The sequence below is a fragment of the Sciurus carolinensis genome, chromosome 8 (genome assembly GCF_902686445.1).
Source record: "Sciurus carolinensis chromosome 8, mSciCar1.2, whole genome shotgun sequence".
NCBI classification, from domain to species: domain Eukaryota; kingdom Metazoa; phylum Chordata; class Mammalia; order Rodentia; family Sciuridae; genus Sciurus; species Sciurus carolinensis.
Genome location: NC_062220.1, coordinates 126,022,459 through 126,037,187, shown reverse-complemented (window position 1 = coordinate 126,037,187; position 14,729 = coordinate 126,022,459). Strand labels below are relative to the sequence as shown.

Here is a 14,729-nt window from a genome sequence, read left to right as displayed (position 1 = left end):
GAGCCCCTCTGTGTTCTGGATAACTGAAGTTGCCAGCGAGGGATGTTTCCAGTTAAATGAAGTCCCACTGGCTACAGGGAGTGACCCATGCCCTGTAGGGCTATTCTGCCCTCCCGGGAGCCACCTGCCCATGGAAGAGAAAAGCACCCCACGGGAAACAGAAAACCAGCGGCACGGCCAGGCTCCTGCTTGTGGCCACTGATCCCTGTTTGCCGGGCTGTCCTCTCTCCCCTGGGCTGGAACTAACTGGAGGGAAGGGGATGTGGTCCCTCGGGCTGGGCCCTGAAGGAGGACCCCATAGAGTTTGGCAGGAGGGAGGAGCGGAGAACAATGACATTGGCTAGGCCCCAGCCAGGCTCCTGACAAGTGCTCAGTCTATGTCACTCGGTCCTCGCTAGCTGCGGATGGGCATCGCCGGCTGGTCTCTAGAAGGTGGCACTGACGTTCAGAAAGACGAGGCACCTTGGCTGAGGTCCGATCACAGGTCAAAGCAGAGCTAGAAGGAGAACTTGCGTCTGCTGGCCTCAAACCTGCCTCTCTCCAGGGTGGTGGCCCAGCATATGGAGATGCCACATGTCCCAGGAACTCTCCTGGACACAGGCCCCAGGACCAGGCCTGGGCAGTCCCTGCCTTCGTTTCTTTCTCCTGGAGTTGGTTTTCACACCACAATTTGTTTGCCAAGGCATTTTCAGGAAAGCCAAATATTTGGGGGAAACCCATGGAAACTTCCAGAACATGGAGCCTTATCCAGCATGGCTTCAGTGTTCACTATCTCCTAACAGAGCAGCTGACTCCCCAGACCAGGCCATCTCAGCCCCCTGACCCATGTGGGGGACACACGGCAAATGCACCTTAGGTAGGAATGAGAGGTCACGAGCAGCCAGCCCTGGTTACCCAGACGCCCCGAGTGCTCTGGGGATTCAATGTCCTCACTGACTCAGAGCTAATCAGAGAGCCCCGGGGGCGAAGATCTGTTGTTTATTTTAACAAAAATTATCTGAGTTAATGTGTTCGTCTTAGTTGGCTCCAGACGAAGGATGGGAACGGAGAGCTTTACCGCATCCTGCTCGGGGGGCTGCGACTGGCCCGGCAGCCATGGCAGAAGGAGAGGGGTCCCCCAATGGAGCTGTGTCCCTTTCTGCCCCAGCCTGCCCCAGGAGAGGACTTCTGCTTCCAACCCTACTTCCCGTCTCTTTCCTTTAAAAGTCAGAATCCAGAGACGGTCCCCTGGAGAAGGCCGTCTGAATCTAGGGCCGGACCTCTGGGTTTCTATGCTGAGACAATCCTACTTTGTGGATGTCACTATATTAGGGCTGTTGGAGGTGCTGCCTCTGCCCAGGTGACCCGCCCAGCCCTGTCTATGGAGCTGGCATTCCCCTAAGGGGAGGTGGCTGATGAGCACACACGTGGTGTCCCCTGGTGTCCGTCACAATGGAGAAAAGCAAAGCAGGGGAGGGAGAAAAGAGCACAGATTGGAGTTATTATTTCACACCAGGTGGTCAGTGAGTCCCCAAGACCCAGAGAAGGCAAGAAGGCCCATGATGGTAGCAGTGGCGGGCGGAAGACCATTCCAGGTGGAAGGAGATGCCAGTGCCTAGGCACCAAGGTGGGTCTAGGCTTGGCATGGGGGAGGACCAGCAGGGAAATCAGGGCACTTGAGTTCATTTTTCAATACTATAACAAAATACCTGAGGCAGTCTCCTTTATAAAGACAAGAGGTTTATAGCTCGTGGCTTGGAGTGCTAGGAATCCAGCAGGCTGGTGCAGGCTCTGGTGAGGGCCCCCTTGGCTACATCATGCCATGGCAGATGGGCATGTACATGTGCATCCTCCGGTCTCTCCCCGTCCTCAGAAAGCCACCAGGATTCCATCTTGGGTCTCTACCCTAATGACCTACTCTAATCTACTCACTCTCCAAAGGCGCCACCTCCAAATACCCTGCACAGATTCCATGTCCCGCTTTACATACCACGAACATGAGACTTGGGGATTAAACAGCTGCGTATGCGGGAAAGAGACCATGTGCACTCAAACCACAGCAGACTGGAAGGAAGCGAGTGAGGAGAGGGAAGGAGGGGTGGCCATCCCCAGGGGCTTTCAGCCTCGGGCCCCTGGGGACACAGACAGGAGCAAGACTGAACAGGCCCCGCCCTCAGGGGGCTCGGCGGGAAATGACCAGCAAGCACAGCAAAGAAATCACCACAATGCGACCGAGTCTGGAAAGGGCCCTGGAGGGAGTGGACAGAGGCGCGAGGGCCGAGGCTGCCGGGTTCCGCTCCAGACAGGGCGGAGGGAGGCTCCGGGACGGGACCTCTGGGTGGGATCCGAGGAGGGCGCCCAGATCCGCCTGGCCCGCGGCAGCTCCCGCTCCTCACGCCATGCCTGCAGCTTCACGGAAAGGGGCTCCCCAGAAGTCCCGCCTGGTGCGCCAGCCGTGGCGGGCCGGCCAGGTCTCTGGCGGCCAGGCCCGTGTGACCACCGCTCCTCCCCCGCTCTGAACGAGTCTGCTCCTCTCTTCCCCAAACCGCGTCCCCAGGCACTTCCGGGCGAGTCGGGGCCACTCCACGGCCTGCGGAGGGGCCGTCTGCCTGGCCCTGGGTCGAGCTGCCCGGGGCGCGGGAAGCCACCCTGCTGGCAGGTGGGGACACGGTGAGGCACAGCAAGGCCCTGACCTCGGCCCACGGAGGGCTCCACCCTGATCCCCCTGCAGCGCCTGGCTTCTCGGCCGTCAGTCCCTGCCAGCCACAGCACAGGGCAGGACCGCTGCAGGGGAGGACAGTCCAGGACGGACTCTGGGGGAGTGTGTGAGTGTGTGTGAGAGTGTGAGTGTGTGACTGTGTGTGTCAGGGTGTGTGTGAGTGTGAATGTGTGACTGTGTGTGAGAATATGTGACTGTGTGAGTGTGTGTGTGTGAGTGTGAGGGTGAGTGTAAGAGTATGTGACTCTGTGTATGTGAGGGTGTGTGTGAGAGAGTGCGTCTGTGTGTGAGAATATGTGACTGTGTGAGTGTGTGTGTGAGTGTGTATGCGAGTGTGAGTGTGTGACTGTGTGAATGTATGTGTGTGTGTGTGTGTGTGACTGTGTGTGAGGGTGTGTGAGGTGTGTGTATATGTGTGTGTGAGTGAGAGTGTGTGAATGTGGTGTGTGAGGTGTGTGTATGTGTGTGTGAGTGTGTGCGTTTGAGTGTGTATGTGGGCGTGTGTGTGTCTGTATGTGTATTTGAGTATGTATGTGTGTGAGTGTGTATTTGAGAGTGTGAGTGGGTATGTGTGTGTATGTGTGTGTGTGAGTGTCAGAGTGTGTGAATGTGGTGTGTGTATTTGAGTGTGAGTGTGTATGTGTGTGTGTATGTGTGTGAGTGTGAGTGTGTATGTGTGTGTATGTGTATTTGAGAGTTTGTATGTATGTGTATATGAGTGTGTTTGAGTGTGTGTGTGTTTGGGGGGGCATGTGTGTGTGTGAGAGTGTGAGTGTGTGTGTATGTATGAGTGTGTATGTGTATGTGTGTGTGTGTGAGAGTGTGTGTGTGAGTGTGAGTGTGAGTGTGTGTGTATGTATGAGTGTGTATGTGTATGTGTGTGCATGTGTGTGAGTGTGAGTGTGTGTGTATCAGTGTGTGTGAGTGTGTGTGTGAGTGTGTGAGTGTGTGTATGTGTGTGAGTGTGTGTATGTGTGTGTGAGAGTGGGTGTGTGTGAGAGTGTGTGTGAGTGTGAGTGTGAGTGTGAGTGTGCATCTGGCCTGAAGTTTTCTCTTCTGCCTTTCACAGAGGTGAGCACATGTTTATGCCCCAACCCAAACCCACCGAGGAGCGGGGACTGGGCCTCCCTGCGTGGCAGAGCGTCCAGCCTGGGTCAGCAGCAGGCCGAGCCCCCTGCGAGGTTGGGGTCGGCCCCTGCGCGTGCTCGGACGAGGCTGCCTCCAAAAGCTTGTCCTCCTCCAAGGAGCACAGGACTCTGCCATGACTGTCCCAGACAGAGGCCTGACAGGTCACCCAGGCGGTCAGCAGAGGATGGTCAGCATAGTTGGTCCTAAGCTGGTCATCACAAGGCAGTCACCAAAGGGCAGTCACCATAGGTGGGTCACCACGGATGGCAGCTTGCCCTGACTCAAGGTCGGGGGCAGCAGGGCTTCCCCTCATGACCCCTCCTGTCGGCCATTCCCTCCTCAGCCTCCACCTGAGGTGACCTCCCTCCCGTGACGCCGGCTGCCACGTTCTCCTGGCTCCTCCCCTGCCTCCCTCGGTGCCACTGGTCCCTGGGCCGGTTGCCGGCCTGGACCCCTTGACCCTGGGATGTCCCCAGGCGGAGTCCTTGGCGTCTTCTCGGCTGACCCTCGGCCAGGACTGCGGTCCTCCGTCTCCTGTGCCGCCACCCCTGCCCCGCCACGGCCCCAGCCCCGTGGAGAGGAGACCATCAGGTCACGGGAGCAGCTCCGGGGCCAGGAAGGGGCTTCGCACCAGGTGCTCCAGGAACGTTTGCCGAAGGAGCTGAAGGAGCCACGCCCTGGGCCCGGGAAAGCCTCGGAGCGCGCCTGCCCCCGACACCCCCGAGCTGCGGGGACCCCGGGAGCTTCCCACCCGACAAGCCTGGCTCCCGACGGCCGCTCCTCCTGGGAGACTGGGGAGGGGGCTGGGGGCGCCCGTCACTGTTACAAGCACGTCTGAGCTTTGCTCAGCGTCACATGGAGGAAGCAGCGCGCTGAACTTGAACTTGGGACGGACGGCTGTCCTGTCCCAGGGTGCCACCGTCCCAGCCACCTGTCTCCATTGCCCTCTAGCTTCCCACCAATCCACCCACCTCCCTGGCAGCCTGATGAACCTTCCAGAATACGACCTACCGCCCCCTACGCGGGAGCCTTGCTGACTCCTCAGTCTCTAGGGTTAAAACCAAAGTTTGTGCCTGGGCCACAGAAGCCTTTGCAGCCCGAGCTCAGGGGACCCAGGTGGTGGCTCCCTTCCTCCCTGCACTGGATCCCTGCTTTATTTATTTATTTATTTTGGTACAGAAGGTTGAACCCAGGGGTGCTTAACCACTGAGCCACGCCCCCAGCCCTTTTTTTATATTTTTTTAGAGACAGAGTCTCACTGAGTTGCTCAGGGAGGGCCTCGCTAAGTTGTTGAGGCTGGCCTTGAACCTGCGATCCTCCTGCCTCAGCCTCCATGCTGCTGGGGTGACAGGGTGCGCCTCCGGGCCCGGCTGCCCTGCTTTCTATTAGTGGCGTCTGCCTGCATTTGCCCTCTGTTGCCTGAGAACCCGGACCCGCTCGGTGCACCTGGCAGGCTGCAGCTGTACCCGCACGACCTTTCCCGAAGCCTGTCCACCATCTCTCCCCCAGGGGCGTGGGCCAGGTCAGGCTGGTTCACCGCCATGTGCTGCGGTACCCGGCTCCGGCAGCTGCTCACGCGCCTGTCGGCACCCGGGGGAATGAAGTGCCTCGGGCATGCGTGTTGACGTTTCTGAACTCGCCGTCTCTGCAGGCCTTGTCAGGGCTTTTCCTGGCTGATGCAGACAGAGCCCAACACCCGGGCTGGACTCAGCACCCCCCACACCCTGGCTCCTTTACCTTCGGCTCCAGCTCCGTTCTCAAAGGCTGCACGCAGACGGTCAAGCACCACACTGTCACTGGAGCCCTCTACTCGGACCTCCTCATCCAAGACCCAGAGAAGGCCCCTGGCATCCTCGGTCCCTCCTCCAGCTGGTAAGTGGACCTGGCGGGAGACCCAGGAGACACTGAAGGGACTGCCTGCTTTGTCCTGTGCTCCCATGTACCCCCAGACTTCCAGTGTTGAAACCACAGAATAGTGACAACCTCCCCATTACAAAGGGGTCTGATCCGGCTTTACCTCCTGTGCACGGTTGGGCAACTTTCTGGACCTCTCTGGGCCTCATTTCCTTCCATGAAAAATGGAGATCAGATATACCTTCCTCAGAGAGCCACAGTGAGGTGTTAACAAGGTAAGTTTCCTGTAAAACCTCTCTTTCTAGATAGATGTAGGCAGTTGATCTATTTGTACATCGCCAAAGAGGAAAGGATGGGTTCCACTCACACCCACTATTTCCTCCTAGAAGTCTTTGTATTTTTCCAAACTAAAGTCTTGGGGAATCAATTTCCAAAAACACAAACACTCCAAGAACATTTTAGAGGAGAAATTGAACTTGATTCAACAGCACAGATACAGAATTTTAAACGTAGCCCCTAGCTCAGGCATTTTGCTGAGGGGACCCAGAGGTTGGGGGAGTTCCAGGAGCTTCGCTGAGCCCCATGGGAGAGGCCACAGTCAAACACGGTGGTGGGCGGCCAGGACACACCAGGGAGGGGCCTGGGAATAGGAGGCTCAGCCCACTGTGGACCACAGGGCACAGGAAAGGGGAGAAGGGCAGCCTGCCATGTCCCTGGCAGGACAGGGGCCACGGGAAGGTGGCCCCCAACGCGTCCCTGACGGGGGCTTCCTGTGGCGTATCTCAGTGACGCAAAACCACCCGGGGAGGGAATCGTTCCCGCTCTGGAGAGAGAAAACTGAGGCCCGAAGAGGTGCAGGACGTGCCCAAGGTCACCAAGCTCAGACCCCAGCCAGGCGGGTCCCTGTGCCCAAGTGGGGTCACATCCAGACGTAAAGGGGAAACGTCACCCCCAGGGCCCACGGTCAGGTGGGGTGAGCACAGCAGGGTCCAAAGCGAGAGGAGGCTGGTGAGGACAGGCATCCCCCAAACAGCGACCCCAGGGGTTCGCCCTGCTCTGTGTCCCCTCTGCTGGGCCAGCACCTTTGTCTGAAGAGTGGCTGAGGATTCTGAGCTTCCTCCATGGGACTCGCTGCAGGACAGCTGAGCAGGACAGCTGAGCAGGGTGGGAGGTTCCCACCTCCCGTCGCCTGGACCACGACCATCAGCATAGAATCTGGGGGCGGAGCCCAAGCCTCCGTGACTCCTCCCACCCCAGGCAGCGTGGAGGGCGGGCACCTGGGGACTCCAACCTGCTGGCATTTCACTGAAACGTCACCACTCAGCGCCTTGGGGGCTGGGTCCCTGCTTACCTGGGAGGGCTTCTGATCCACAACGGCCACTGTGGTCGCCGGGGAGGACTCCGGGAGGTCAAACGGCAGGGGAACACCCTCCTAAAATCACAGGGAGCCAAAGTCAGCTCTGCCGGGCAGGACAGAGCACTTCCGGAGGAGAAAAGGAAGCGAGGACATCGCCTTCAACTTTTATGTTTAAAAAGTCCTTTTTAAAACTTGTACTGCTTTCTCGGTGGCCACACCTGTCATCCCAGCAGCTCGGGAGGCTGAGGCAGGAGGATCGCCAGTTCAAGGCCAGCCTCAGCCACAGCGAGGCGCGAAGCATCTCAGAGAGACTCTATCTCAAAATAAATACAAAATAGGGCTGGGGAGGTGACTCGGTGGTCAAGTGCCCCTGAGTTCAATCCCTGGCACCAAAAAAAAAAAAAATTCACCAGAAACATGCAGACGATGCTGTGCTCAAGAGCAACACAGCGTTGTTCACATCCTACACCTCAAGGTCACCCAGGCGTCAAAAGGAGAGTTAATAAAGAATTAGACGTGGCCACTGAGATGCACATTTACCAAAATCTGTAAATGGAGTGAGGAAACGTCATGTAACGCTGCAAGAAAGACCGTGGGCAGATGAATCGTACACACGGAAGGATGAGAAATTTGAAGAGAAAACTGTATAAAAAACGATGAGTCTACATCCCAGCGAGCAGGAACGGGTGACCTTGGGCGGAGGGGCGAAGGGAAACTGCGTTTTCGTTTCTTTATAGGTCAACACCTTGTCTAGGGTTCTTTAAAATAAAGAGCCGACATGATTTTGATAGTAAGAAATGAGTGAAATGTGGGAAAACACATTATTGTCACCATACATTCGAAGTCTAATGCAGACAAGGCACTTTCTATCTTGCTTCAATAGATGCTCAAAACAGTCACTTGAAAGCGTGTGGTAGCAATGATTTCTTCTTACGGAGAAGCAATTTCTGTGCCCCTGCCTGCATTCAAGCTCTCTGCAGACTGACGGCAGCTTGTTCCTGAAGAAGAGGAGTTGCTGTCCCCGCTCCTGAAATCGGGGCTCCTCCTTAGACTTCCTCTGACGCGTCCAGCAGAGCAGAAGTGACCTGCGTCAGCTCGCGCAAGGCCTCCGGGTGCAGGTGCACATATCCACCATGACTTGGAACCCTCTCCAACCCCGTGACGCTCGCCTGGCCTGGCCGGCTGGAGGGGAGGTATTCAGGGAGCAGGGACAGGTCTCAGTTCATGGCCAGCCATTGTCCAGGCAAACAAGAGAGCCCACTGAAGGCCAGCCGGGCACCCACCCCACCTGCACCCGATCACACCTCCAGGACTAATGCGAGCCAGGCACGGTGGTGCCCCCTGTGATCCCAGCAGCTCGGGAGGCTGAGGCAGGAGGATCCCAAGTTCAAAGTCAGCCTCGGCACTTAGCAAGACCCTGAGCAACTCAGCCAGACCCTGTCTCTAAACAAACAATATAAAAAAGGGCTGGGGAGGTGGCTCAGTGGTACAGCAGCCCTGGGTTCAATCCCCGGTACCAAAAATAAAAAACCTAACTCAGCCAAGACCAGAAGAGCTGCCCAAGCTACTCAGAGACCCGTATGTAATACCAACAGGGTCTCGAAAGGTCGCTGAGATCAAGGGTAATGATGCAGTCTCACTGTGACAAATGGGCCCGGGAACAGGAGTATTATCCTTTCTATTTTCCAAGAGAAGGACTTAAAAGCCAGAAATGGTGAGCGACTTTCCTAAGGCCACACAGACAGTAAGTGCCAGAATTACCACCAGACCTTTAATATCCTTTACTGAGATTTAGCCAGACTCAGGCTTTCCTGTCCATTGTCACATGGCTCCAAGCAAAGAAAGGACCATCCCGTCGATGGTTATCACCCCACAAATGAGGGGAACAGGCATTTCTAACACTCGGCCATGAGCAGGCAAACCGGTCACCTTCTGAGAAGGAAGAAGTGGCCATTCCTTCCGAGGGTCCTTATAAAAGAGGGTCCCCAGCTGCCCGCTCTCCCGCCTAAGAGGACAGGGTCCCTCCGTCCAGACCCCGCAGTGACGAGATGCCGAGGGCAGCCCTCGCCAGAGAATCAACCTCCAGCCCTGATCCTGGACGTCCAGCCTCCGGGAAGGCAAGGAGGTGAACGTGTGCCCCAACTCAGGGGCCGGTCTCGGGCATTTGGCAAAAGCAACATGGGACCAACATGTCAATCTTCCAACTTCTTCTTTGAATGGTGGAAGGACTTGCCGGGACCTGTCAATCACCCGTGCCCCTTGTGACCTGGGTGCTCCGCATGCCCCTGAGGAGGGGAATGGCCGACCCAGAGGCGTGTGCACCGTCCACTTAGCTGGAAATCGTCACCACGTGGCCCAAAGAGGGCCTGGGGCGCGTGGGGGTGTGGCCAGTGGGGAAGTGGCGCAGCCTTGGTGAAGTGGGGGGAGCGGCAGGTGTCCCCCAGGAGGGAGAGCCAGGGGAAAGCCCACGTTCCTGGTGTTTCTGTGCAGGAGGGTGTGGGAGGCTCTGGGTGGAGACCAGGCTGTGGAGGACAGGGAGCAGTGGAGGCCGCAGAAGCCAGGCCTGGAGGAAGGACGTGCCCCTGGCCAGCCCCACAGACACGCTGAAGGAGGCTGCAGGGTGGTGCCCCCGCTGCGCCCCATCCCTCCCCCTCCCCCGCCCCCTCCCCACCCCCTCCTGCCCCTCCCCCACCCCCTCCCGCCCCTCCCCCACCCTCCCCAGCCGAGGCCCACCTCTCTGTGCCGCTCCAGCGTGGAGACGAAAGTCCGATGGTAGAAAAGCAGCTGCAGGCGCTCCTGGGTGTAATTATGACACAGCTCCTCGAAGGTAGCCGCCCGGTCCTTGCCCTGGTGCCGGGGGTTCTGAAAGCCTGGCGAGTCCACCACCATGATGGAAGCCATGGAGAAGTGGCTGGAGGAGAAGGATCTAGAGAGAGGAGAGAGGAAGGCCCTTGAGACCCCATGGACTCTGCGGGTCCAAGCCCCCTGCTCCCCCCATAGCGGAGGCGGAGAGATGAGGCAGCAGTCTGGGTGGGCTTGGAGAGCCAGCAGATCTGGTTTCAAAACCAAGCTCACCGCTCGTGGGCTGTGTGAGCTTAGGGGAGTTACTTAACCTCTCTGAGCATGGGTTTCTCCAACGTTTTTTAAAGAGTGGTGGGAGCAGGCAGGCTGGTCACAAGGGCTGCAGTAAGGATGAAGGGAGTTAAGAGTGCAGAGAGCACCTCCCGTGTCACAAGTTCAAAGCCAGCCTAGGCAACTCAGCGAGGCCCCAAGCAACTCGAGACCCTGTCTCTAAATAAAACATAAAAAAGGGCTGGGGACGTGGCTCAGGGTCGAGCTCCCCTGAGTTCTATCCCTAGTGCCTAAAAGAGAGAGAGAGACTTCAGAGCGCGTGACACGCAGGCTTCAACCTCGCTCTGCAAGGTTGGGCTGTGTGTCTTGGGATACTTGCCTAACCTCTCTGAGCCTCCGCTGCCTCCTCTGTGACAGGGTTAATGACGAGGAGGGCTGCTGAGAGTCTGACTTTGCCAGGGGCCGGTGCTCAGCAGGGACTATTTGCTATTATCACCATGAGCAGGACCGTGGGGACATGCTGGAGATGAGAAAGGGGAGGTCCCACCAGGCAGTGGGCGTGGTCAGCATCGACAGACCCATTTTGCAGCCCTGAGCTCCCGGAATCCAGGGCAGGAAGCCACGCCTCTGCCTGTGGTTCATTTCCCCTCCCCGTCCGTCCTCCCTCCGCTAAGCCCACGCGATCCCCTTGGTTCCTAGACAAAGAGTCTGGGGTCTCAGATGGCAATTACTCCAGCAGCCATGGGGGAGTTGATTCCGTGGCTGTGACAAGCCAGAGACCCCCGTGGCTCCGTGGCCACGCACAGCCGCGTCCCTGTGACAGGATTCCAGAGGCTCTTTGGGCTTCCTGCCCTCGTGCAGGGTGGAGAAGCCTCGCCTGTTCTCCATCAGCCCTGCTGGAACAGCCCCCAGGGGTTCCCGGGACAGGCCCGGAGCACTGTCCACCGCATATTTTACAGCCAGTATTTGGTTATTTAAACCCATTGTTGGTTTCCTTTAATCCTCTCCATGCCCCTGGGAACACCTACTTTACAGATGTGGAAAGGGAGATCAGAGAGGTACGTGAACTGGCTGAAGTCACACAGCCAGGAGGTGGTCTCAGTGGAATTCAAACCCAGCACTGCTGACCCTAGAAACCCTCGGGCCAGCTCAGAAATGCCCCTCTGTGACCTGCCCCCTGTAGCAGCCCCCCTCGTGCCCCACCAAAGGCCACAGTACCTGTTGATGAGCGAGACGACGGCCGCGAAGAGCTCCTGGTACAGGCCGCTGGCCATGCCCTCCACACACGCCACGCCCGTCATCTTGAGCCCTGGAGTCAGAAAGCACAGGGCGGCAGGCCAGCGTCACCACCTTGCAGGGCCGAGGACATCGCCACAGGACAGTGTGGTCACTCGTCGTAGAAAATACCTGCCCAGCCACAGCCCCGCTGCTGAGATAGCACCACGCTCCTGGAGGCGGTCAGGTGAGTCACTAGGACCCCAGGGTCTGACGTGACCCGGCCGTGGCTCCCCACGCTGCTCTCCCGGCAGCCCCCACTGCTGGAGGTTGGACCTGGAATATCCCCCAGGTCCACGGGGTCCAGGCCCCGCCCCAGTCACGGTGCCAGTGGGAGGAGGTGGAGCCTTTAAGAGGCGGGGCCAAGTGGGAGGTTAGAGGTCACCCGGCCACGCCCTTGGGGTTTCATTTTTATTTTATTCTGTTTTTTCCTTTGTTTACTGTAGCACTTGGGGCGCTCTACCACTGGGCTACATCCCCAGTCCCTTTTATTTTTTATCTAGAGACAGGGCCTCACTAAGTTGCCCAGATTGGCCTCCAATTTGTGATCCTTCTGTCTCGGCCTCCCAAGGTGCTGAGATTACAGGCATGTGCCGCCACACCCTGCTAGGGGACATACCCTTGAAAGGGTTAGTGGACGTGCTGCCTCACCACAGGCCCAAAAGCAGTGAGACCCATGGATCCTGCAGAACTGTAAGCCAAAATAAACCTTTTCTTTTTTTAAGTCGGTTGGCTCAGGTATTTTGCTACAGTAACAGAAAACTGACTAACCCAGTCACCTCCTCAAGGAAGCCTTCCTCGACTGCCACCACCCCCATCTGGCCAGTTACCAGTTCCCTCCTGCTTTTATACACAAACTGTGGCATAATCTTTACTCGTGTGTTTGTTTGTTTGTTTGTTTAATTAACCTGTGTCTCCCCCATGAGGCTGGTGATGCTCTGAAGTTGGGGACTATCTCTGAGCTTTTTGGCTTTTAAACCCCCAGTGCCTGGCATGCAGTAGAAACGTACTGAATGCTTGCTGTTGCTATTTTTTGGAGGGAAATTTGGCAGTTTTTATATCAGAAACTATGCCACTTGCATACTGGGACTTCGTGACTTCACCCCTAGGCTTTGTTTTCTAGTGATGAGAAACCAAGATATCTGGGTGCTGAGGTTCTTGCCACCGCTGATGAGAATCGCTCTCCGAGAGGACGTGAATGTCCAGCCACAGGGGGTCTGTGAAACCTGCCCCCGGCTCCAGCGAAGACCCGACTGGAGTTAGGTGGGGAAGGATGTCAGAGGAGAGCGCCAAAGAACCCCCTGCCGTCTCAGGAGGAAGGAAGGGCACCCAGAGCCCGATGACAGCCACAGTGCCTGGGCACACTGAGCCTGCACAGCCGCTCCAGAGCCCCGCGGGCTCAGCGGCGCTGAGGAGGAGGCGGAGGCCCTGGCCCTGCAGAGCGGGTTCCAGCCACACAATGCCACGGTCTCCAGGTCCGCACGCCTGGGGCCCGGAGAAAGGGGGCTGCTTGCTCATTCCAGGCGGCCACCCCAGCCCCCCTCCGACTCCGCCCTCCCTGGGCGGTTGCTAGGCAACCCAATCCTCCCAGCATCTCTCCTCAGCCTCAGGCCCCCTGCCTGCCCTGCCTGCCCTGGAGACCTTGGCCTGAGAGCTTGACTCAGGCTCACGGAGCGGGGTGTGTGTGCGAGTGTGTGTGCATCAGTGTGTGTGTCAGTGTGTCAGTGTGTGTGTGTCCGTGTGTGCATGTGTGTCAGTGTGCATGTGTGTCAGTGTGCATGTGTTTGTGTGCATCAGTGTGTGTCAGTGTGTGTGTCAGTGTGTGCATGTGTGTGCATCATTGTGTCAGCGTGTGCACGTGTCAGTGTATATGTGCATCAGTGTGTGTGTCAGTATTTCAGTGTGTGCACGTGTGTGTCAGTGTGTGTATCAGTGTGTGTGTTAGTGTGTGTGTCAGTGTGCACGTGTGTCAGTGTGTGTATATCAGTGTGTGTGTGTCACTGTGTGGGTATCTGTGTGTCAGTGTGTGTGTGCATCAGTGTGTGTGTCAATGTGTGTATGTGTGTGTGTCAGTGTGTATGTGTGCATCAATGTGTGTGTGTGTACCAGTATGTGTGTCAGAGTGCGCATGTGTGTCAGAGCATGTGTCAGTGTGTGTGTGCATCAGTGTGTCAGTATGTGCACATGAGTGTGCATCAGTGTGTGTCAGTGTGTGTCAGTGTGTGACTGTGTGTGGCTGTGTGTGTGTGCGTGCGTGTGTGCGTGCGTGTGTGTCAGTGTGTGTCAGTGTGTCAGTGTGTGTCAGTGTGTGGCTGTGTGTGGCTGTGTGTGTGTGCGTGCGTGTGTGCGTGCGTGTGTGTCAGTGTGTGTCAGTGTGTCAGTGTGTGTCAGTGTGTGGCTGTGTGTGGCTGTGTGTGTGTGCACTTTCGGGCTGTGTGTGGGAGGATCCAAGGGCGCTCTGAGGAGGCCCCCAGAAGCGGCAGCTGGGAGGGGTCCCGCTGTCCCCAGGGGCTACTCCTGGAGGGCTCTCCGTGGCCCCTTGGGCTCGCCCTCTGCAGGAGGGCGCTGGGCGGGAGGCTGCGACCCGGGCGCAGGGCCCACCTGCTGGTGCCAGCCAGGCGCGGTGGCTTCCCTGCCTCAGTGCAAACACCGGCTCTCCGGGAAGCCGGCCTCGGTCCCTGTCTTTCCCTCAGGACTCATGCTGTCCCCTCAGCTGGTAAATAAGCCTCAGCATCTGTGCCTGAGTCCCCTCTCCGCCACTTCCCTGTCCGGGAGCAGCCCCTGGGGACTGTCACATCCAGAGTCGGCCAACGCGCCTTCCCGCCGACCTGGGCCTCAGTGGTCTGAGCTGAAACCCCTCGTGCGCAGAGCGCAGGCGACCGACCTCGCCCTGGTCCACCTCCTCCCCAGCCACCCCCAGGTACACCATGCCAGCCTGGCCTCGGTTCCTCAAAGACAAAGGCCGGTCCCCTTCGCTGCGAGGGCTCAGCTCCCGACGTCCCGCGGAAGTGCGCTGTCCCCACGTCCCGCTCGGCGGGGCCTCCCTGGAGGCAGCCTCGCCTTCGCCGCAGGCGCAGCTAAGAGCACGACACACGCACCCTGCAGGGGGCAGCCCTGCCCCCAGCACAGGGGCGCACAGTAGGGCTTCAGTGAATTCCAATAAGCAAGCGAAGGGGGTGGGGCAGGAGACCCCGGCCACCCAGAGCGGTGGCGGCGCGGTACCTGGGCTGGCCTCCTCCTCCTCGAGCCCCCACGGCCTCGTCCTGGACGTCACTTGCTCGATGATCTGGCGCAGGTGGTGCTTGAAGGTGGCCGTGTTCAGCTCCTCGAACTCACAGCCCAGGG

At 58.1% G+C, this 14,729-nt stretch overlaps 1 protein-coding gene across 1 annotated transcript in view; it reads right to left on the bottom strand.

The window, feature by feature from the left end:
• Myo18b (myosin XVIIIB) overlaps positions 1-14,729 on the bottom strand; it is a 224,980-nt gene that overhangs the window by 151,488 nt on the left and 58,763 nt on the right. The window contains exons 13-17 of the mRNA XM_047561579.1: positions 14,607-14,729; positions 11,328-11,418; positions 9,771-9,963; positions 7,032-7,112; positions 5,564-5,708 (exon numbers count right to left, since the gene is read on the bottom strand). The exon at positions 14,607-14,729 is cut by the window's right edge and continues 51 nt beyond it. Of these exons, the coding sequence (XP_047417535.1) occupies positions 5,564-5,708; positions 7,032-7,112; positions 9,771-9,963; positions 11,328-11,418; positions 14,607-14,729 (633 nt within the window). The remainder of the gene's footprint in view (positions 1-5,563; positions 5,709-7,031; positions 7,113-9,770; positions 9,964-11,327; positions 11,419-14,606) is intronic.